A 23,781-nucleotide genomic window follows, 5' to 3' on the forward strand; every position below is an offset into this window, starting at 1 on the left:
CTCAGGCTATCCCTTGGAAAGTTTTGTAATTGGCAAGGTGTTAAAGCTCTTCTTTTTTTTTTTCTTTTTTAATAGAGACTTTTATTGATTTGAGTGTGTGAGAGAGAACGAGCAGGGAGGAAGGGTAGAGGAAGAGGGAGAAGCAGATTTCCTGCTGAACAGGGAGTCAGATCAAGTGGGACTTGATCTGCTCATAACCTGTGGAAGTTATGAGCTTAACTTATGAGTGGAAGGTAGACGCTTAACCCACTGAGCTACCTAGGTACCCCTCTTCTGTTTTTGTTTTTGTTTCTGTTTTTTGCCAAATTCTGCCCTGTCAGGTTCATTCATACTTTTATTACTTATTTATTTATGTTTAAAGTAGGCTCCATACCCTAGGTTCAAGTTGGGGCTTGAACTCATAACCTTGAAGAGTTGCATGCTCTAATGGCTGAGTTTGCTGGTTGTTATTTTATTTTATTAAATAAATATTCAGTGTAGAAAATACAGAGTATGTTCAGAAATACTACACTAGCCATTATGGAAAAATGGATGAAAATCTTCAGTGTGTGTTGTTTATTTAGTGAAAGTAGAAACTTGATGAGCTACTAAGCATAGTGCTGGGGCGAGAAAGCAATATATGCAAAGAAATGTGGGATACCATGGTGTGTTCAGAGAATATAAGTAAGTCAGAATAGTTGAAAATGTCAGTAGAGTTGTACAGAGTGAGAGATGTTCAGGCATCAGAGTGATTAGGTCATTGAGGGAATACTCATACTGGACCTTGTATGCCTTAGTCATATAATTCTGAGATTGTTTATAAGCGTTTAATATTTTATGGGACTATTAACTTTAGGCTTTTACAGTGTTAATCTTAGGTTAGCAAGGAATTTACAGTATATACAGTAGTACTACAATACTTCTCAATCATTATAGATATTCTGTGATAATTATAAATTATTTACTATATTACCTTTTTCCTTTAGTGATCATAATACTTTGTTTTTAGTTTTTTTGTTATCATCATTCCTATGAAGTAGATTAGGGCAGATATTATTTTACTAAGGGGCATATCTAGAAAGAGAGAGAGAGGACATGATGGTAGATCTTCTCAACTAGTCTTCTAGATTAGAACTATATTCTCAAATTAGAATTCTGTATTCTAGCCATCAATTTATTCAACCTAAAAGATGGTTTTAAGGGTTTTTTTCATATTTCATAAACTTCAACCAGAATAGACAGTGATGTACATTTACACAATACCAGATTTTGGGCTTAATGTCATAAATTACAGTCTACTAATGGCACCATTGGTATAATATTTGACTGTATTTCATAATATACAAATTGCTGTCTTCCAGTATTAAACAGAATTTTGTAAACTTTTTCTGCCTCTTTCTACAGGGTTTCATATGTCCCCAGTGTATGAAATCCCTTGGATCTGCTGATGAACTTTTCAAACACTATGAGGTAGTTCATGATGCTGGTAATGACTCAAGTCATGGAGGAGAGGCTCTTGCTCTGAAGCGGTACAGTACAATCGCTTTGAAGTATATGATGTTATGAGTGCATGTGATATTATCTGTTTTGTGTGGTAGGGCCCAAGTAGTGTGCTCACTGTTCTTTGTCAGACTGTCTCTGAGGGAAGGGCAATAGAATATGAGAAGGTTTGATAGGACTCAAGGAACAGAAAGAAGCCAGAGTTGCCTGAGCTGAGGGAATGAGGAGGAGGGTATTAAGGCAGGGTCTCTACTGTCCAGATTGTATAGTCCTTGTTAATGAGTTCAGATTTTATCCTAACTGCAATAGGAAGCTATTAATACTTATTATTGGGAAATTAATGGGAGTTATTTTGTTTCTGGCTCAGGCACTTAATAATTATATCATTTCAGTGGTAAGGTGTTTTTCCATTCATAAACAGTGACCTTTCAGAATAAAATTATTTTTCTAAGGGGTATACATAAAATTCTATGTGTAAAATTCTAAAACCTTTTTTTTTAATTGAGAAAACTAGAATATTAATGTATAGTCACTAGCCATGATTTATTAAGAGACCAGGTTATTAGAGGACGTTAACTATTAATTCCTTTTTTCCCCCAATTTATGTTTAGAGATGATATAACACTACTTAGACAAGAGGTCCAAGACCTTCAGGCTTCACTTAAGGTAACAATAAAAATGATTATATTTGTTTATTTACAGTGTTTCAGATAATAAATCTTTTGAAATTTACTAAATTAAAATATATACTTTTTTCTTCTTAGGAAGAAAAATGGTACTCAGAAGAATTAAAGAAAGAATTAGAAAAATTTCAAGGGCTGCAGCAGCAAGTAAATGCTTTTAAATACTTAAAGTGTGTTTATTAGTTGTTTATTTTCATTGTTGAAAATAAGCATTTTGGGGACCCCTGGGTGGCTCAGTTGGTTAAGCAGCTGCCTTCGGCTCGGGTCATGATCCTAGCGTCCTGGGATCAAGCCCCACATCGGGCTCCTTGCTCCGCAGGGAGCCTGCTTCTCCCTCTGCCTCTGCCTTCCTCTCTGCCTGTGCTCGCTCTCACTCTCTCTCTCTCTCTGACAAATAAATAAATAAAATCTTAAAAAAAAAAAAAAAGAAAATAAGCATTTTGTTAGCAGGTGACCTGTAATAAATAACTTCTTCTAATTTGTTTATCTATATTTATAGCCTTGAGTGTATATCTTTTGTAATTCTAGTGAAAGCAAACACATAATTGGGAAGCTAAGATGTAGTTTCTTAAAGATGTTTCATTAAGAATCAGTTACCTGTGGATTTTTTTTTATACCAGGCTGCATTATTCTAATTTTCTGACAATATACCTAAATTACTGAAAAATACAGGTTCAGACAATAGTGAAATTCTTCAGAGCATTTGTGTTGTGACAAATTAGAAATCACTAAATTGTCTGTTAGTAGGGAAAGAACTATTATTTACTTTTTTGTTTACATTTATGCAGATTATTTGAAAATGTAGGGGAATGGTTGTATTAACAATTTTAGTTTTTTTAAAAACTAGTGTTATTTTTAAAAAACAATAAAAATATTTTTATATATATGTACACACATACACGCACATATACACACTGCTTTATATAAAAGTAATGCATAGAAAAAAACCCAAAATCATTGGTATCAAAAGTGGTTACTTTGGAGTGAGATTCTGTTGATATATTGTTTAATGTATTTTCTAAATAAATGTCTTGGGGCGCCTGGGTGGCTCAGTGGGGGTTCCAGCTCTGCATCGGGCTCTCTGCTCAGCAGGGAGCCTGCTTCCCCCTCTCTCTCTGCCTGCCTCTCTGCCTACTTGTGATCTCTGTCTGTCAAATAAATAAATAAAATCTTAAATAAATAAATATCTTAACCAATTATGATTTTTATATTAAAATTATATTGGCTTTTGGGACACCTGGATAGCTCGGTCAATTAAGTATCTGCTTTGGGCTCAGGTCATGGACCAAGTCCTGCATCAGGCTCCCTGCTCAACTGGGAGTTTGCTTCTCCCTCTAACCCTTCCCCTACTTGTGATCTCTCTCTCACTCTCTCAAATAAGTAAATAAAATCTTAAAAAAATAAAATTATATTGGCTTCTGTATTACAGTTACATAAAGAATCATAGAATAATGAATTTTACCAAATATAGTTCTTATTTGTAAGAATAAAGTGGATACCCTTCAACAATAGTTCTCATTTTATTAAGTAATTAGTGATCCCTTTGCATATTAGTACATTGTGACTCTTACTGCCTTTTTTCAAGATTTTATTTATTTATATGAGGGAGAGAGAGTGCGTGAGCAAGAGGGCACAAGCAGGAAGAGCAGCAGAGGGAGAGGGAGAAGCAGACTTTCCACTGGGCAAGGAACCTGATGCAGGGCTCCATCTCAGAACTCTGAGATCATGAACTGAGCTCAAGGCAGACACTTAACTGACTGAACCACCCAGGTGCCCCTCTTTTTGCCTTTTTGTTTTTTCACCAAAAATTTCGATATGGACTAAAAAAAATGCAAATAAACGAATAGCAAGGTATCAGTCTTATTACTTCTCACTTCTGCATTTGAGGTAGGAAAGACGTTTTTAGTAATCTTTCAGTTCATTTACTCATGTTTTACAGAGATGCCATTAACAATTCACAAAACATGTGCTGTATTTTTTTTTTTGTACCTGAGAACAGAGGAAACTGTTTACTATATTTGAGATGACTTTTTCACATTTAATAAATAAATTCTTCACATTGCAAGATGAAATTGCCTTGATTTAGGAAATTTACTTTTGGAGGCAATGTATTTAAAATATTGATGATTTTTAGCACTAGTATGTCTAAATCTAATGTACAGGAAAATAAAAAGTCAGATATACATTGAGATGCCTTATTAAACTCTTTCAGATATATATACTTTTTTAGAAATGTGAAAATAATGACTAGGCAATATAGTGTTTTATTTGTAATGCACATAATAAGTTAAACCTTATGGAATATATTCTTTATTTCTGTTTTTTAAAATGATGATTTATAATTCCAAATTAAAAATTTGTGCTTTTAATGCTAAACTTTTTAGTAATGATAGCTTCATGGCATATATTAGTTTATGCAAAATTTTATGTTATATGATTGAATCTTTTTTATATTTTTAAAGATTTATTTATTGGGTGTGTGGGTGGCTCAGTTGGTTAGACATATGCCTTTGGCTTGGGTTATGATCCCAGGGTTCCGAGATTGAGCCTGCACTGGGCTCCCTGCTCAGCGGGGAGCCTTCCTTTTCCTTCTCCCTCTGTCTACTGCTCTGCCCACTTGCTCTCTCTCTCTCTGTAAGATAAATAAATCTTTTAAAAAGGAAGAGATTTGTTTATTTATTATTTATTTGAGAGAGAGAGAGAGAGATCAGAGCTGGTGGGGTTAAGGAGGGGGGACAGAAAATCTCAAGCAGACTCCACACTGAGCAAGGAGCCTGACATGGGGCTCTGTCCCAAGACCCTGAGACCATGAGCTGAGCCAAAACCGAGAGTCTAATGCTTAACTGACAGCCACCCGGGCGCCCCTATTGAGATTATGAATCTTATCTGCTGACTTAAGTATTGGTTTTATAATCTATGTTTATAAAGATAATAATTTATGTTATTTTTAAATCTTTACTGGTGTGTCTGGGTGGCTCAGTCAAGCATCTAGCTCTTGATCTTAGCTCAGGTCTTGATCTCAGTGTTGTGAGTTCAAGCCCAGCAGGGAGCCTGCATTAAAAAAAAAGTATTTTTACTGAATTTATGGAATTTAAGATGCTATCTTATTGCAGGATCCATTAGAACTAGTGACTGCAAGTAGATAATTATGCCAGTCTGCCTAATGGTACTTTAGAGATCTGGAAGATTGTGAACAGGCCAGAATGTTATCAAAATCTTGCTACTTACCTCACAGAATGTGGCTTTTAGAGATTTTTTGTTTTTTCACATTGACAATGGTAATAGTATTTTCTTTTCATTTTAATGTGTTTGTTTATGTCTTATTTTCATTGAGGAATCTAAGCCTGATGGAATGGTGGCAGACTCAGCAGCAGGTAACTTTACTTAAAGCAGATGTTTTTTCATTTTTCTTTTTCTCCTTGCTTATTCTTCTTTTTTACTTTTTACCTTTTCTCTGATGTCTGCTACATAAATTTGTATAATGGTTATACTTTCTGGCTCTGAAATAGTGAAGAGAATAGTCACATTTTAGATTTAGAATATTGCCTTTGAAGTTCATAATTTAATCAGCCAACAAAAATCTTAAGTGTTTTCTTAATTCGTTATATTCTGTAGTTATAAATAAACTCCTAGAATATTACATGAATATAGTTTAAAGAAAAGTTAAAACTATTTTAAAGAGTGATGTACTCCTTTTCTCTTGGAATAAAATGATGAAACTAGCATCTTTATAATTGACTTTAACTAGAGGAATGCTCAATGAATAATCAAAATTATATTTTGAGGTTAGCTGTTCTATTTACTTTCCCTCTGAAATCTTTTTATGAGAATGAAGTATTAGGAGTTGACTGTATATTTTAATTGATTCTTTTATTTTGTATAAGACCTTGATTTTTAACCATTTCTAACTTCATTTCTCATTATAATAAATTTTAGAGAGGCAGAATATATTCTGCTTCGGTTAGTTGATGGTCATAGGAAAATAACAAATGTGAAATCAAAGTAATCTTGAAACAAATATTTATGGATTATTTGGGCATGATGCTAAATATTCTTTTCATTTGTTTTATATGTTTATAAATTATGAATTTATGAATGAATTAAATGAATTCGATATGCTTAATTCTTGAAATGTTGACATATTCTATTTGCAATTAGATGATAGACTCCTGTTGATTGTCTTTTTTTTTATGTTGATTATCTTTCCTATAATGATTAGGATATAAGTAATAACAATTTAGGAAATATAACTAGTATTAATTATGTATTTGAATAACTGTGATACTTTTTTTTGTAGAACTACAGTCTTTGGAACAACAATTAGAAGAAGCCCAAACAGAAAATTTTAATATTAAGCAAATGAAAGACTTATTTGAACAGAAAGCAGCCCAACTTGCCACTGAAATCGCAGGTAAACTGAATCAGATTTTTTTAGCTAGTACATCAGCCTTCTTAACCTTTTTACCATTATAGAGCCTAGAAATAAGGCATTAATTGTGTGTTAGTGTGAGAAGGCATTTGTTATATACTATGGTGGTGATTACTAGAATTTAATAGTAGAATTGCTATAAAAATTAATTTGTCCTCTTACCTCCTTTCAAAGGACTGATTTTCTCTGTAGAATTCTTGAAATTTAGAGAAGGTGAATTTTCTTTTGGGGTATGCTTAAAGATTAATAGGTAACATTTTGAAGAAAAATAATATAGATGTAATATTTGGTTATACTATCAATTAGCATATTGATACATTAACAAGCTAATTCGTAATAGTGTTGTGCTATATGGAATTTATGTAGACAGAAACATTTGATTATTTTAAGTTCATCATTTCATGTAATCAGAAGTTAAAGTTACTGTATGTGTTTATGGTTATGTAAGGAATGTGAATTTGAATTAATGATATATAGGTATGCATTGTGTAATATGCAGGAATTTATAAATATATAGGACTTCATAAAACTGTCCTTTCCTAGAGTTAATGTCATAAAACTAATATTTATAACTCTTTTAAATTAGATATAAAGTCAAAATATGATGAAGAAAGGAGTCTTCGAGAAGCTGCTGACCAAAAAGTGGCACATCTGACAGAAGAATTAAACAAAGAAACAACTATAATTCAAGATCTGAAGACTGAACTGGTAATTTAGAAACCACTTATTGGAATGTACTTTTATAATTTTCCAAATTAAAAATGATATATATACTCTGGTGAAAAATTTTAAAAGCATAGCTTGTCTAAAATCGAAGAAATAAAAATTCCATATATTAATAGGATTTTTTACATAGAAATGGAATCTAGGATGCAAAATTTATTACCTTAATATTTTTGCTTTTCTATCTTAATATTATCTTTTTGCTTAGCATTTTCGCTGTTTCTATCTTAATGTTATCCATCTTTTTGCTCTTTCCTATCTGCATCTCTGATCCTGACCTTTCTTTGCACTTTGGTTTTATAAATCGACCTACTTTTAGGATACTCCTGATTGCATTTCTAGCTTTCATTTCAAATTCAACAAATGTAACATCAAGTCATCATGTTTCCTCCTCAGCTATGTTTCTGTCATTGGTATTACACATCTTCAACAGTCTCCCAAGGTTTAAAAAGCTTGAATCTGCCCTTGACTCCTTTCTGTCCTTTATTTAGGGTTCAATAAATATATCAATAAAATCAACCATATCCAGTCTGCAACAAACCCTAATTATGCTTACATCAGCTCCTTTATTTTTATTACCAGTTTTCTAGGATAGAAGATGAGGCATTTATGCTTCAAAATGTGACATTTATCAAGTGATTGTTATGATCATTGGGTGTAGTTTGTGAAGGAAAAGAAAGCAAATAAAGCACTTAGAATAATTGTGAATTTGCCGTTTTGCGCCTTGAGTGGTAATACTATTAAATAGGACATATGTTTTGGGACGAGGAGAGGCTTGTTGGTGGAAAGATCAGTGGTCAATGTTTGCAATCCAATAGTTGATATCAAAGATTATTTTCATTTTGATGTCTTTGTAGTAAAACTATATAAAAATGTGTGTTCTTTTAGTTTTCTTACCTTATTTTTTAATGAAAATGTGCTCTACAGCTTCAGAGACCTGGTATAGAAGATGTTGCTGTGCTAAAGAAAGAACTGGTACAAGTTCAAACACTAATGGACAACATGACATTGGAATGTGAGAAAGAATCTGAAAAACTCAAAGATGAGTGCAAAAAGTTACAGGCAGAATATGCCAACTCAGAGGTAAATAAGTTCAGTATGCCCAAATGTGACTTTTGTTAACTTGTTTAGTGTATACTATTGAGTAAAGACAACATTTGAGATTTTCCTGAGTGATCTGTCAAAACAGTATTTGACTTTCATTTGCTCTGATGATATTTGTATGTAATCAGTCTAATCTGAGAGACAGTATTTAACTTTGCTTTATGTAGCTAGACATGTAGAGAAGAATGTGTAAGAGTATTGTTTTATTTAATAAATGATATATAATGTGGAGAGATAATATTTAAAGTTAAATTTGATCCAAGCTAGTCAATAAGTGGTAATTGAGTTTACATCAGCTTGGTAGAGGTAAAGGAAGTATGATTTCATTTTTTACCTTTTTTACCTTTACATTTTTTACCTTTTTACCTTTTCTGAACAACCAGAGTTGTTCAGAAAAAATATTTAGGAAAAACTTATTTTCTTGTAGGTTTGTTTCTCACTTACCAATTATTGAATTATGTTGTTGAAAGAAATCTTAAAAATCAGCTAAGTCTAACACTTTGCCCAGTATTCCCCTCTATAAATAGCATCTGATAAGTGATACTTACTTGTTAGGTATTCTAGGAGGTGCATATTTCTTTGTAGGTCAGTTGTTCTGTTGAGTTGACATTTATTTTACTGTAATTTACATGCACTGGGTCCAGTTCTCCTTAGGAATTACACAGAATAAATTGTTCCTTTTTTTCCACATGAGATATTTGAAGACTGTTCATATTTACTGAGTTCTTTCTCTTCCAGGATAAACATTTTCAGTTCTTTTACTATATGTCACATGACTTGACTTTGGCCTTTGAGATACATAATTATGTCAGTATATGACAAGCTCTAGGATATGTAATAAATATATTTGCTTAAAAATGCTAGCCTTTTCCCCTTATACTGTATTATAGAGGATTTTTAAAAATCTATTAATAGTCTATTAATTGTTTTTAGTTCTTAAGCTCTCTTATGTGGAGCTCTGTTTTTCATATTTTCAGTTTAAAAAGTTGAGTTATAGTGACATTTCAGTTTGCGTTTCTTTCTTGGAATTTTAAAGCTAGTGATCTAAAAGCCACTCTGTTCACAATTAGTAATACAACGATCTATGGAGTATAAATATTATAGATAACCATGTCATCCTTTTTCTTCCTCCTAATGGGAGGAAAGTTTATGGGTATTACATGCATAGGCATATGAAACTTTATGATGATTAGTACTTTAGACTTTAAAGCTGCAGATTTCCTAAAAGTGATCTTGTAGCCCAGTGACATACAACGCCACAGTTTTTAAAACAATTTCAGGGGGTTCATGAACTTACTGAAGCCAGTTAAACGGTTCTACTATGTAATCAAGGAGATGCTGAATCAAAGAAGTCTCATGAGGAAAAATCCCATTCAGATAATGTGAAAGCAGAAATGCTTGAATTTGGGTGAATTGAGTCATTTATTTCTGTGTTTCAGTAAGAATTATTTTTATTAAATCTGCCTTCCCACTAGTATTTCTCAAATTTTTAAAAAATTATATTCTCTTTTTGATTGAAAACATTCCTTTAATGTTGTTTGAAGTTTCCAAACAAATATAGTAGGGTGACTAAAATTGAATCATAGTAATGACACTATTATGATATCTATTTTAAAGTACAATCTTCTCTGACCTTTTCCAGCTGAGAATTATGGAGTTACTTATTTACAAGTTCTTATTTACAAGTTACATATTTACTTGCTAGACAAGTAGAATTTGAACAGGGAGAAGAAATTTATATATTTACTTGCATTTTGGGAAAAATGTATGTGGGAAAATATTTCTGAGTAATATTTTATTTAATAATTTGTTTAATATGTAAGATTTTTGTACATTTTCATTTTTATTCATGTAGATTAAATTATCTTTATATGTTATGAGGAGGTCATTTAAGATGAAAAAGCATAACTAGAATTATATAAGATTTGGGAGAAAAGGATTTAGTGTCTTCCTGTACTGTCCTTCTGTCAACAAGGTTGATTGTGGGAAACAATGATTTTTTTTTTCTCTCAGAAAGATGTTTCTGGAGAAGAAAAATGGCATAGAAATCCATTCTGCACATTTTCATGAAATTTTTTTTTAAAATGTTTTGAAATAAATTTTAAAATAAATTTATTCTTGCTGAATAGCGACTTAACATTTCATCATATTTTTAGTAAAACAAGGATAATATTTACTTTCTACATAATTAGCAAATAGGTTTGCAATGATTGAGACCTTGCATTATACTGAAGTCTTTAGAACAACTTTAGGAAATGGTAGACAAAGAGTCAGCGTAATATTATTATTGGAAACAAACTCTTAACTTTTTGAGTACTGCTAGGTTTTTGATACTATGCCAGGTACTTTAAATATATGGTCTTGTTTGTTTCTTTTAACCTATAAATGAAGTATTATGTTTTGTTTTTATGGAAGGAATCTGAGGTTCAGTGAAGGTAAATAAATTATTTAAGTGCATGCACTTCATGTAAGGAAGCTTAGAACTCAGGTCTTCTCCAAAGCCTGCAGTCTTTCTTTATCATTTTCTCTCATTTTGGGTGGTCTGATAATTGCCTTATAAGTAAATCTGTGCTATTAATCTTGACCTAATACTTACTGTTATTACTTTTTATATTTTGCCATATTGTATGTTATAATATTTATATTGAATACAACTTAAAATACTTTTGAATATGTCTCATACCATTTTCATATTAAAAAATTAATGTCTAGGTAGTCCATCTCATTTATTTATTCTTATCTTTTTATCTATAACTCCATTTGTTTTTATCTTCTGCTTACTTTTTAAATATATGACATGTATTTTACTGATCTAATAAAATTCAATCCTATTCTCCAATTTGTTGGTGGATTGTAACACTTAATGAAAAAAATTATTTTATATATTACTACTTCACAGAGCCTATATACTGTGTCTGAAACAAAATACATTAAAAGGAATTAAAGAAGCCAAAAATAATGATTTCTTTGGTATTTCTAATTGAGGTGGAAGACATAATCTAACATGTAATATTAAGTATGTTCTTATGTTCCATTACTTTCATTTATATATACCTTATGAATCATTGACAATTTTTTTTTTTTGGTCTAGATATTTTAGAAAAATAACTTATTCTAAAGCATTTGAAAATACTGTTATAGATCAGAAATTGAGGATTTAAGGGTTAAACCACATTATTTAAAAAAATATACATTATTGAAAATATCAAAGCTGTAATGAACTTATATTTGGTGTGGTCTTTAATGGAAATGATCTTTTAGGAATCTTAATGTATTCCAAATAAACTCATTTTAAAAGCTAAAATATTTATAAAGATGGAATAAAAATGATTATACTCATGCATAGTTATTAAAGAGAATACTTATTTGTCTTTTAAAAGTATGTAAATATCAGAGGTCAGATCTAACAGTATGTTCAGACATTTGTATGTTCATTGTGTACTTTTGTCAGTCTTGTCTTCCACCTTTCATCCATCATTTTATTATTTTTTTTTCTGCTTTCTAATGGAGATGCTTAAACTTGAGGTAATGTGTTTTTTGGAGGGCTTTTAATTTTAGTAATACATAGCACCTTCTATTGTCATATGGCAATTTTGTGTTTTAAGGCAATCTCAGAACTTCAAAGATACTCATTTTTTTTAATAAGCAAATTTATAACCATCTTTAAATGATTATTTACTAATAGTAATATAGTATTAGAATAGTAATTATAATTCTAAAGCATTAGCTTTATCTTTCCTCAATTATATCTTAAATAATACCTTAAATACTTTCTTTCCTTAATTATTTTTTAATTTAAGATTTTTAGTAAAAATCCAGTGTTGAATTCAATAACATGGCTCCAAGGAAATGCAGACTATTTTATTGGGTCTGATATTGGGACCAAAAATTTATTAACTCCTTGGAGACAAATCACTCATTTCTTTAGTGAGTATTTTTTGAATATCTAGGGTCATCAACTATTTTAGGTGTAGGGAATACAATAGTGAGTAAGACAGAGTGCCTGCTCTCATACAGTTATATTTCTTTGTGGAAGCCAGACAGTATGTAAGTAAACCAAATCATGATAGAAAGTCAGTTAATGCTAAGTGCTATAAAGAAAAATAAAGCAGGAAAATTAACAAGTCAGGAAATGACAGATGTTGGCAAGGATGCAGAGAAAGGGGAACCCTCCCACACTGTTGATGGGAATGCAAGCTGGTGAAGTCACTCTGAAAACAGTATAGACATCATCAAAAAGTTGAAAATAGAGCTTCACTACTACCCAGCAATTGCACTACTACGTATTTACCCCAAAGACACAAATGTAGTGATCTGAAGGGGCATCAGCACCCCAGCATTTATAGCAGCAATGTCCACAATGGCTGAACTGTGGAAAGAGCCCAGACATCCATTGGTAGATGAATGGGTAAAGAAGATGTGATATGTGTGGAATACTACTCAACCATCAAAAGAATGAAATCCTGCCATTTGCAAGAATGTGGATGGAACTAGAGGCTGTTATGCTAAGCGAAATAAGTCAGTCAGAGACAATTACCATAGGCTCTCACTCATACGTAGAATTTAAGAAACAAAATAGAGGATCATGGGGGAAGGGAGGGAAAAATAAGGTGAAACCAGAGAGGGAGACAAACCATAAGAGGCTCTTAATCATAGGAAACAAACAAGCTGAGAGTTTCTGAAAGGGGGTGGAAGGGTAGGGCAATTGGGTGGAAAAAAAAAGAAAAATAAAGCAGGGTGTATGTATGGGCAGTAGTGTAGTGGAGCTGGCAATAATGTCGGACCTTCTTAAGGAGGTTATGTTTGAGAAGTAAGCGAGAATCAGTGTAAAGAATTGGGAGCGATCATTCCCGGGAAGAGGCAGTACAGCTATTAAAGCCTCAAGGCACAGCTGAGTCTGGCCTGTTAGTGAGAAAAGTCAATGTGGAGAGGCATCTTTGTTTAAATTTCACCCATAGTCATATTTGAACAAGGGTTTTATTTATTTCCTTGCAAATTTTGACTTTTTATAATTTTTATTTTTTCCCCTATACAAGCCATAATACATGATCATTGGAAAGATTACAGTGATTCATAAAGTAAAACAAGAAGGTGATTTCTGTAATTCACTCCCCTCCTCCCCTTCCCATGACTAAAATACACCTTTTGGTATAAATTCTTCCTCATCTTTCTTTTTCCACCCTTGAGTAAAATAAAAAATTTCAAATACTTGCTAAAAAGTACATATTTAGTGTGTAAAGGATAAATGATACACCTAGTATCTAGTTCTTAAGGTATTAAAATTATAAAATCATTTATATGAATGTATCTAAAAACTGTAAAATATAATAACAAGATATTTTGGGGTATTTTTCCTTTATATTTTGCTTGTTGTTTCTACATTTTGGAGTTAATTAGCAAATAGATAGATGTTACTCTTGGCTTACTATATCTAATATACTTAAATGCAGAATCATGGTATTTTAATGAAATATACTCATAATTTGTATCTTAATATATATTGTTATTTTTGTTTATTATGTGTTACTCTGCTAAATCTGTAATTTAAAATAGCCGAACTGTTCCTAATATTTCTGTTAACATCCATAATGTTACTAACAGAAAATGATCTGAGATTCAGAGTTGTTGGAAATAGCAGTTTGAAATAAACTCCCAATATCAATGAAAAGGTTACATGGTCAATTTAAGAAAGAAGTTATTAGAATATACCTTTAACTTGACTATAGTTAAAAAAACGAATATTTAAACATTTCCTTCTTTGGGGCGCCGGAGTGGCTCAGTTAAGTGTCTGACTCTTAATCTTGGCTCAGGTCTTGATCTCAGGGTCATGAGTTCAAGCCCCATAGAGAGTTCCACACCTATTTAAAAACAAGAAAAACCCCCAACATTTCCTTAAGTATACAGTAGCACATATCAGTTATTATTGAAACATGCTATATAAGCTGTAACTGTAAAGCAGTATGACACATTGCCTTTCATTGTATTAGAATTGGTTTATTTACATGAATGTTTTCCTTAAAAGGTCAGAACAGGACGATATCTCAGACATGCTGCCATGCTCAAAAATGCCAAAACATTTTTGAAATGTTTTTTAAAAGTTTTTAAAAGTCTTAACTGACTTTAAGACAGTTTGGAAAACACTCAAAAAACTAGTTTTTTAACTTATGATTATTAAAATAATATAAGCCCAAGTATTTGATCATTCAGTTTAATTACTTAACTTCCTTTATAAGATGGTTTCCAAAACTTTAAACCAAAGCACTGTGATGGATGAAGAGATATATACCACCAATAAGAATCCTTTTTAAAAAAACAAAAAGTGTCACACATACTAGAAGGGTTTCCAAAAGAAGAGTAGTGGAAGATCTCTTGGCCTTATTGTCAAAATAAATTGATAGCTGTCTAAGGTTTCTCCCTTAAAAATGAAAGTACTTATTTGTAGTGTTGGATATAGATAACTACTAATGGGTTTATTAGGAAAGATTTTAAAAAATTTTTGTCTTTTTCATAGGCAGTTTACTTACTAATAAAGAATATAGACAATGAAAATGATTGTCGCTTTGGGAATGTAAAAAGGGAAGCCAATAGGCAATATTAGAAATATAAAGTTACTCTGTTAGTTCACTTTCAGGAAACCATACTTAAAAAGCAGTACTTAAGTCTCTCTCTCCCCAGTTGAAACTCTCATGTGTAGGAAATTTCTGTTTCCAAGATCTTTGATTACTTTTCTTTCATTTTTTAAATGATGAAACCATTGTCTTAATGTCATTAAAAAATGTTAAAACACATTAAAGCAAATTCACATCCAGCTGTTATACCTGATCACAGAGTGGCCCAGCTTAATGAAACTATATCAAATAAAACTATATAACTTCTTTGGACAAAGACTTAAAATTATAGTCAAAAAGATGATTTACCACCTTTCCAAGGTGATTCTGTATTGTATGTTTGCATTTATTTAACATGTTTTTTAATTAAAAGGAAATTTCCTATAGAAATTGGGAGAAAAATAGCTTGCATATCTTCTTTCTTTCTTTATTTTTTAAAATTTCATTTAGTTATTTGACAGAGAGAGAGAGATCACAAGTAGGCAGGGAGGTAGGCAGAGGGAGAGGGGGCAGCAGGCTTCCTGCTGAGCAGAGAGCTGGATGCAGGACTAGATCCCAGAACCCTGAGATCATAACCTGAGCCAAAGGCAGAGGCTTAACCCACTGAGCCACCCAGGTGCCCTGCATATCTTCTTTAAATTCAGAAGGATTAAAGTACAGAGTTTCAGAGCCAGTAAATTCAAATTTATATTTTGATGCTGACTCAGACACTTAAAGTTGGATGCCAACTCTTCATTTCATGCAAAATGAAGTCGTGCATTTTGGTTAAATTTTCAGACATGCAGGAAAAAGAACTAAGTTGAAACTTCTAAGTATTTTTTCAATTTAACAACAACAGTGACAGAAATCTGTATAACTTTAAAACCTTTGGATACTCCCATTTCCTTTTCCATTTTAGTTTTCTCTAATTTTTTTTCTTTCTTTTTTTAAGGCCACAATAAGCCAGCTAAGGAGTGAACTTGCGAAAGGCCCCCAGGAAGTTGCTGTATATGTACAGGAACTACAAAAACTTAAAATTTCACTTAATGAATTAACACAAAGAAATCAGGTGAGAATTTAAAAACTATATATAGTGGTGAATTGCTTTTATATATCTTAAATTGTAATCTTGTGTATGTTGTATATATATTGGCATGAATATAGCATGACTTATTCTGGTTTTTGAGTCTTTAAGGACATTCACATTGTTATGAAACCAATCTCCAGAACTCTTTCATCTTGCAGAACTAAAACTTTGCACTCTTTGAACAACTCTCCATTCACCGCCGCCTTATATTGTATGTAAAGGAAAAACACTCCTGTGTGTCTCCTGTATTCTCAATACCCTACTACACCTTTACTTTTGACACCAAATGTATGTTCCTCACATCAACAGTTGTGTGGCACCAGCTAATATCATACAGTGTAACAATTCTGACACCATTTACTTGGAGATAGTGTCAAATCTCACAGTTTAAGGGGTTAGTCCCACAAGACTGTTCTCCACCGCCCCCCCCCCCCGCCCCCCGCCATAACCAATTGAAAGTCCGGTTATTACCTGTACTTTGTACTAAATGACTATAAATAGGAGGCTCCCACAACCCTTACCTTAGATTTGATTAATTTTCTAGAGTGTTTCACAAAACACAGGAAAACATTTTACTTACCAGATTACTGGTTTGTTTTAAAAGATTATAATTCAAGAACAGCCAGATGGAAGAGATCCATAGGGTAAGTTGTGTGGGAAAAGGCATGGAGCTTCTGTGCTCTCTCTGGGTGCTTTCTTTGTATGTTCACCAACCTAGAATCTCTCCATACCTTAATCCTTGAGTTTTTAAGGAGGTCTCCTTACATAGGCATGATTGATAAATTATTGGCTATTGGTGATTAACTCAACCTTCAGCTCCTATCCCCTCCCTGAGGTAGTGGTGGGTAGGGGCAGGGGAGGTGTTGATAAGGGATCTGGTTGAAAGTTCTAACCCTTTAATCCTGGTTGATTGCTGTGGCAACCAGCCCCCAATCTTAGGGTCTTTCTAAAAAATCACCTTGTAAACATAAACTCATTGGTGGTTGAAAGGGGCTTGTTATGCATAAGCAAAAGACATTTTCGTTGCTCATATCACTTAGGAAATTCCAAGGGTTTTGGGAGCTCTTCCAGAAATGGCAATGAAAACCTAATATAATTTTTATTATAAATTACAGTCATACTTTTGATGCACCAAGTTTTTGATTTGACATAATCCAGTTTCTCTCTTTTTGCTTTTGGTGACATATTTAAGAAATCATTGCCAAATCCAATCCCATGAAGCTTTCCCCCTGTGTTTTCTTCTAATAGTTTTATAGTTTTAGGTCTTACGTTTTGGTCTTTGATTCATTTTGACTTAATAGCATAAGGTAAGCATTTAGTTTTGTTCTTTTACATATGGATAGTTTCTCTTGCACCATTTGTTGAAAAGACTTTCCTTTTCTGTGCTCTTGGCACCGTTGTTAAAAATAATTTGACCATGTGTGTGAGTGTTTTTTAATGGGCTCTCTGTGCTTATACCATTGGTCTGTATGTCTGTCTTTATGCCAGTACTATGCTATTTGGACTGCTGTAGCTTTCCTTAGTTTTGGGGACAGGGTAGGTAATTGTTAGTACTTTTCTTCTATGTTTTTACTTTTTTGGTGGTGGTGGAGTAGGGAGTCATTAAACCCTTTTATTGAACAGTATGGTGAATTTGTTGGCTTTGCTTCTTGAGTTGAACCTAATATTTTATTGAGCTATAACATGGGAAAAACCAAAGAAAAGAACATGGTAGAGGGGGAAAAAGAGACAAATATAATTAGCTATAAATATCGAGCCTCCTACCAATAGCCAGGTGAATGAGCTTGGAGCAGTTCTTCCAGTTCTTATGAAGTCGTCAGAGACTATAGCTTTGGCTCACAGTTTACTACAATGTCAGGAGAAACCCTGAGGTAGAACCACCAGCTAAGCTGTTTTTGGATTCCTGACCCTCAGAAGTTGTATGAGATAACAGATACAATTTTAATCTACAAAGATTTAGGGTTTTTTTTTTTTTTAGATTTTTTTTTTTATTTATTTGACAGAGAGAGATCACAAGTAGGCAAGAAAGGCAGGTAGAAAGAGCACGGGGGAGCAGGCTCCCTGCTGAGCAGAGAGCCTGATGTGGGGCTCGATCCCAGGACTCTGAGATCATGACCTGAGCCAAAGGTAGAGGCTTAACCCACTGAGCCATGAAGGCGCCCCTAGGGTATTTTTTGCTTGTGACATTTTGCTTGTGACAATAGTTCTCAAACCTCTTCCTTTCAGAAATGCTATATATTCTCAAAATTGTTACGGACCCCAAAGAGGTTTTGTTTTTTTGGATTATATCTATGGGTACTAAGTATATTAGAGATCAAAATAAAAATTTTTTTTAAAGATTTTATTTATTTGACAGAGATCATAAATAGGCAGAGAGGGAGGCAGAGAGAGAGGGAAGCAGGCTCCCTGCTGAGCAGAGAGCCGGATGAGGGGCTGGATCCCAAGACCCTGGGATCATGACCTGAGCCAAAGGCAGAGGCTTTAACCCACTGAGCCACCCTGGTGCCCCAGAGATTAAAACAAAATTTTTAAAAATGTATGTATTTTTAAAATATATAATGAAACATTAAAATACATAATGTTTAAAAATATTATTAAATATTAACATAAATACCATTTCTTATGAAAAATGACCATTTTTTCAAAACAAAAAATAGTGGTGATGTTTTATATTTTGTGAACCACTTTAATGTCTAGCTTAATATTAGGACAGATGTATTCTCATATGTGCTTTTACATTTCATTTGTTGTTTGTGGTTGAAGGGTATGAAAAAAATTCAGACTCATACAGATCTGTAGTTGGAAAAAGGAATATCTTAACCTTTCCAGATAATTATAGCTATTTTTATTTGATTCTATAACGAGACTAGATAAGGCATAGTTTTTCAAAAGTTAGTTACAACGGAGAATCTGAAACCATATCAGTGCTATTTTTATACTTGTAACTTTAAATTTATTAGTTTTTCTTGCCTTTTGAGTAGATCTTTCCTGTACATGATTTTATAACATCATGCATTTAATCATGTGGAAAATATTGGTTGTGCAGATCTTCCAAATGTTGACAGATTTCATTTTACAATATAAAAACAGTACCATTTGTCAATATCACCATCTATCTCTGAATAGACAAGTATGAGAAAGTGTCAAGCTCATGGTGATGGATACAAGTTTTCTAAAAGTCTAAGCTTCATTTGAAAGCTCAAATTTTATTATTGGAAACACATAGTATCAGTTCTCTTCTTTTAAGTGACAGGTTCTTTTTCTACCCAAGTCTGAATAATCATGGTTTGTCTGTTTTTCTTTCTAGAAAAAATGATATTTCATGGGAAAAAAAAAAAAAAAGGAACTGGCTTAGCTTGTAATTCAATACCATTAATGGTCTCTAGTGTGACAATTATATTATTCTTTGGTATCCAGAATTGATCTATGCATACTTCCTACTCTTTCACAAAGATTTCATTTCTCCTTGCTATTACAGATATTGCAGCTATGCACATTCACATGCAAATCTCATGCATTTGTGCAAGAATTTCTCTGTTATATACTCCAAAGTGAAATTGCTGGTTTGTAGGCTGCACACATGTTCAAATTTAGCAGGTTACCTCAAATAATTTTCTGAAGTATTTATACCTGTTCACCATTGTCTGTTTCTCTGTCAATGTTTTTCTTTTTTTTTTTAAGATTTTATTTGTTTGAGAGAGAGAGAGAAAGACAAAGATAGTGAGAGAACAGTAGCAGGGAGGAGGGAGAAGCATGCTCTCTGCCTGAGCCATGAGCCAGATATGGGACTCAATCCTAGGACTCAGGGATCATAACCTGAGCCAAAGGCGGACGCTTAACCCACTGAGCCACCCAGGTGCCCCTCTCTGTCAGCTGTTGATGCTGACTTGATCTTTTTCTCTGGCTTATGAAACATACCTGTCTACCCTCCCTCCACCTTTTTTCTCTTGTCAAGCTATAACGTAGAAAACATTTACATACAGTATAGTTTTATCTTTGTCTCTCAGTGTGATTTTTAATTTGAGATCAGGGGTGACATTCTACTTTTTGGAAACTGACCAGGATATATATGTACATGATGTGAATGTTTATGATCAGTGTTATTTATTATGTAATTTTAAAACATTAAATGATTAATAAAGGGCATGATTTGACATGGATAGCCTGAAATGTGTAGTCAGTTAATGAAGCACAGATTGTATATATGTACACATACACACACATTTTTAGAGGAAGTATTATGGTTATTTGATGAATAATATATAGAATCAAGATGATTTAGTGTGGTAAGACTGGAATATTATTGATTAGGGAATAATAGAATCTTATACTAATCTTAATAATCCTTATATAAGTGTAAGACTTCATTTTTTTTTTCCAAAATGTTTTCTTGTTTAGGATTTTATTACCAGTTAAAGTAAGCACAGACATGCATCCTTTTCTTATCCTTGCTCTCTGCCTCTCCCACCTCTCCTCATTCCATGTCCTTGGCAAACCATCGTTGTTGACAGTAGTAATATCCATGTGTTTTGAATTTGGAAATCTTTGCATATGGTCTTATGAAGGCCATTACATAAAATGCCTTGTGCAGTTTTTGTGGGTCACAGCAGCATCATGGTGGATGGATAATATTTTAATACATAATGAATGGCAAAAATAATTGCTTTTGTGCTAATGTCAAAATCTTCAGCATTTGATCAGTGTTTTGTAATTCCTGTTTTTTGAAAAATTGAAAGGGGGATATTGAAGAAACTTCCTTTTTAGCTTCTAATAAGAATCGTACTCTAAACACAATGCTGCAACTCAGTTTAATTAACTGTTTTTATATAAATTCTGAGCAGATCAATTGTTTAAAGCTACTAAAATAGGTCATTGTAAGAGTCTGAGTTATTTTTTGGATTTCACCTCTCACCCCTTTTTCATCCTTTATTATTTTTCCCTTTCCAACAGTGCTAGTGTTAAGGTGTTCACAGTCCAAAGCAAGAGCCAGATAGTCTAGCAGTTCTATTGCTGTATATTAGCACTGTATTGCAAAGTGGCGTACTGAGGAACAGTGTAGTACAGTGGTTAAAGTCATGTCGAAGTCCCAGCTTTGCCACAGACTGATTGTGACAGCTTCCCCCAAGTTTTTTTCCTCTTTTGCTAAGAGATACTTGCTTAGGCCCATTTGCCTCTTAGGAGTGATATGTATCTTAAATAAATTAATAGATTTTTGTAAGTACCTCAGTCAATGTTTTTTGTTTTTGTTTTTATTTGCTAAGTGTGACACAGGGTTGGGTCAAGGTCAAGGTGGAAGTTTTCCTAACTTACTGCCTAGTAAATCAGGAAAGACTTTTGTAGAAGACATAACTTTTTAGCTTAGTTTTCAGGGATGCTAAGAAACATTTCAGATGGCAGCGGGGTTAATGGCAATTCATTTTGAGAGCTAGATATGCAAAAGGCATGGGAACATGTGAGAGCACAAAAGAATATGAGATGTTGCAAAGCTGTAGTAAGTAGTTGAGTTTGTTCTTTCTCACCAAGCTCTTTTATTTATTTTCTTTTTTTAAAGATTTTATTTATTTGACAGAGATCACAGGTAGGCAGAGAGGCAGGCAGAGAGAGAGGAAGGGAAGCAGGCTCCCTGTTTCACAGAGAGCCCGATGTGGGGCTCGATCCCAAGACCCTGGGATCATGACCTGAGCCGAAGGCAGAGGCTTTAACCCACTGAGCCACCCAGGTGCCCCTCACCAAGCTCTTTTAGAAGAACAAATAAGATGAGATCCCTGAAACTACTTTGTAAGCCAGCAAGCATTAAAAAAATGCTATCTTTTTGTATTCATTCTCATTACCTGGGCAAGTAACAAGTGAAAAATGCATTCTGATACAGGGAAATTGTCTCTGTAAGATAATCTGTTGAACGAACAGTGGGTGAGGAAATCAAGAGGACTGGACATTTCGAAGGAAGGAATTTTGCTTACCCAAATGATAATTATGTTATGAGTTAGGTTTAACAATAATTTAAAAAAATTATTTATTTTTGAGAGCGAGGGAGAAGGGGAGGGACAGATAGAGAGGGAGGAAGAGAATCTTACGCAGGCTCCATGCCTAGCACAGAGCTTGACACAGGGCTTGATTTCGTGACCCTGAGATCATGATGTGAGCCAAAACCAACCGTTGGACCGTGAACTGACTGAGCCACTCAGGTGCCCCCTCACAATCATTTTCGAATTTAAACTTGAATAAGGTATTTTTGGGGGAACATGAATTGACTCACTGTTTCTAAATTGTGTTGTGAAAATTTATTGGACTTGGAATCATAATACATGACTCTGCCATTTGGCCAAGTCATATCAGGTTCTTTCAGGCTTTTGCTTCTTCCTCCAGAGAGTGGGATGATAATGTATTTCATATTTTGTTATAAGAATTATTATGGAAAAGTGAAAGCACAATTATAATTTTTTGTAGGGACTCTAACTGTCCTTAAGTCAACCTTCACAACACCATGTATTCACGATACTATTTTGCTTCAGATTTCATGGGAAGACCATAATAAGAATGAAAATTTATAATACTAAATACAGTTAGCCTTCTGCATGGAGTGTGAGTGGATTAAGTCTTTTAAAGCGAAAGAAAGTGGTTTAGTTTCTTTTAAAGAAAATTTAATTATTTCTCATTTGTGCTATAAAGCCAGGGAAATTTTGATTCATTTTTTAGGACAAGGAAATTTTAAATAATCTGCAGTTGTTATATACCTTATTTCTTAAAGTTGAAGCTGTCTGGGGGGTCATCTGTGTGTAAACTGATGGGGATACTTGGTCATACTCTAAGCCTGTGGAAAAGAAGACTCATTAACTCATTACTAGCCTTAAGCATGTTTTAAAATTGTATCCTGCCCAGTTCTTAGTATATGTGAACATGGTGGCATTCATGAAATTCAGTAACTTAGAATATTCTTTAAAAAGTTGTAGGACAGGGCGCCTGGGTGGCTCAGTGGGTTAAGTCGCTGCCTTTGGCTCAGGTCATGATCTCAGGGTCCTGGGATCGAGTCCCGCATCGGGCTCTCTGCTCAGCAGAGAGCCTGCTTCCCTCTCTCTCTCTCTCTGCCTGCCTCTCCATCTACTTGTGATTTCTCTCTGTCAAATAAATAAATAAAATCTTTAAAAAAAAAAAGTTGTAGGACAGCTCTGAGTGTCTCTCTCACATATACTTAAAGCATCTTTCAGGATAGTATATTTGTGCTTGATAACCTATAATAATGTACCTTTTCTCAGACAAATGTTCAAGAACCTTTATGACTAACTTCCCCACTTTGGCAGCTGGACTTATTACTACCTTTGAGGTAATAGTATTTGCTCTTCCCCGTGTGCAGCTTGTTTTTCCATTCCCTTGTGTCTTAATATTTTTGTGTCTTTTTGAATGACATGACATGATTCATGCATACATATTATTTAACTCCTCTCACCACTTTACTAAGTTCAAACTTATTTTTAAGTCATTGTAAGCCCCACCTGACTTTGCTCTATTTTTTAAAAAAATTATACACTTAAATCTGAGAGTTTTTGTATTAATTCATTTTTGCTTGAGAAATGAATTTTGCTTCATTTTGCTCATTATGTTTTAACTTCCTCTTAGAACTTTTTTTTTTAATGTGTGTGTTTCTTTTGGATTATAATCTGTTTAAAGACCAGAGGCTTTGATTGTCCTGCA

At 33.3% G+C, this 23,781-nt stretch overlaps 1 protein-coding gene across 2 annotated transcripts in view; it reads left to right on the forward strand.

Annotated features, from left to right (window-relative positions):
• Window positions 1–23,781, forward strand: part of EEA1 (early endosome antigen 1) — a 121,442-nt gene that overhangs the window by 42,778 nt on the left and 54,883 nt on the right. For both annotated transcript variants that reach the window (XM_059402358.1, XM_059402359.1), the window contains 8 exons: window positions 1,384–1,508; window positions 2,091–2,145; window positions 2,244–2,309; window positions 5,497–5,536; window positions 6,460–6,573; window positions 7,178–7,299; window positions 8,242–8,397; window positions 15,958–16,074. In XM_059402358.1, coding sequence (XP_059258341.1) covers window positions 1,384–1,508; window positions 2,091–2,145; window positions 2,244–2,309; window positions 5,497–5,536; window positions 6,460–6,573; window positions 7,178–7,299; window positions 8,242–8,397; window positions 15,958–16,074 — 795 coding nt within the window. The remainder of the gene's footprint in view (window positions 1–1,383; window positions 1,509–2,090; window positions 2,146–2,243; window positions 2,310–5,496; window positions 5,537–6,459; window positions 6,574–7,177; window positions 7,300–8,241; window positions 8,398–15,957; window positions 16,075–23,781) is intronic.

The sequence above is a fragment of the Mustela nigripes genome, chromosome 6, assembly GCF_022355385.1.
Source record: "Mustela nigripes isolate SB6536 chromosome 6, MUSNIG.SB6536, whole genome shotgun sequence".
Taxonomy (NCBI): domain Eukaryota; kingdom Metazoa; phylum Chordata; class Mammalia; order Carnivora; family Mustelidae; genus Mustela; species Mustela nigripes.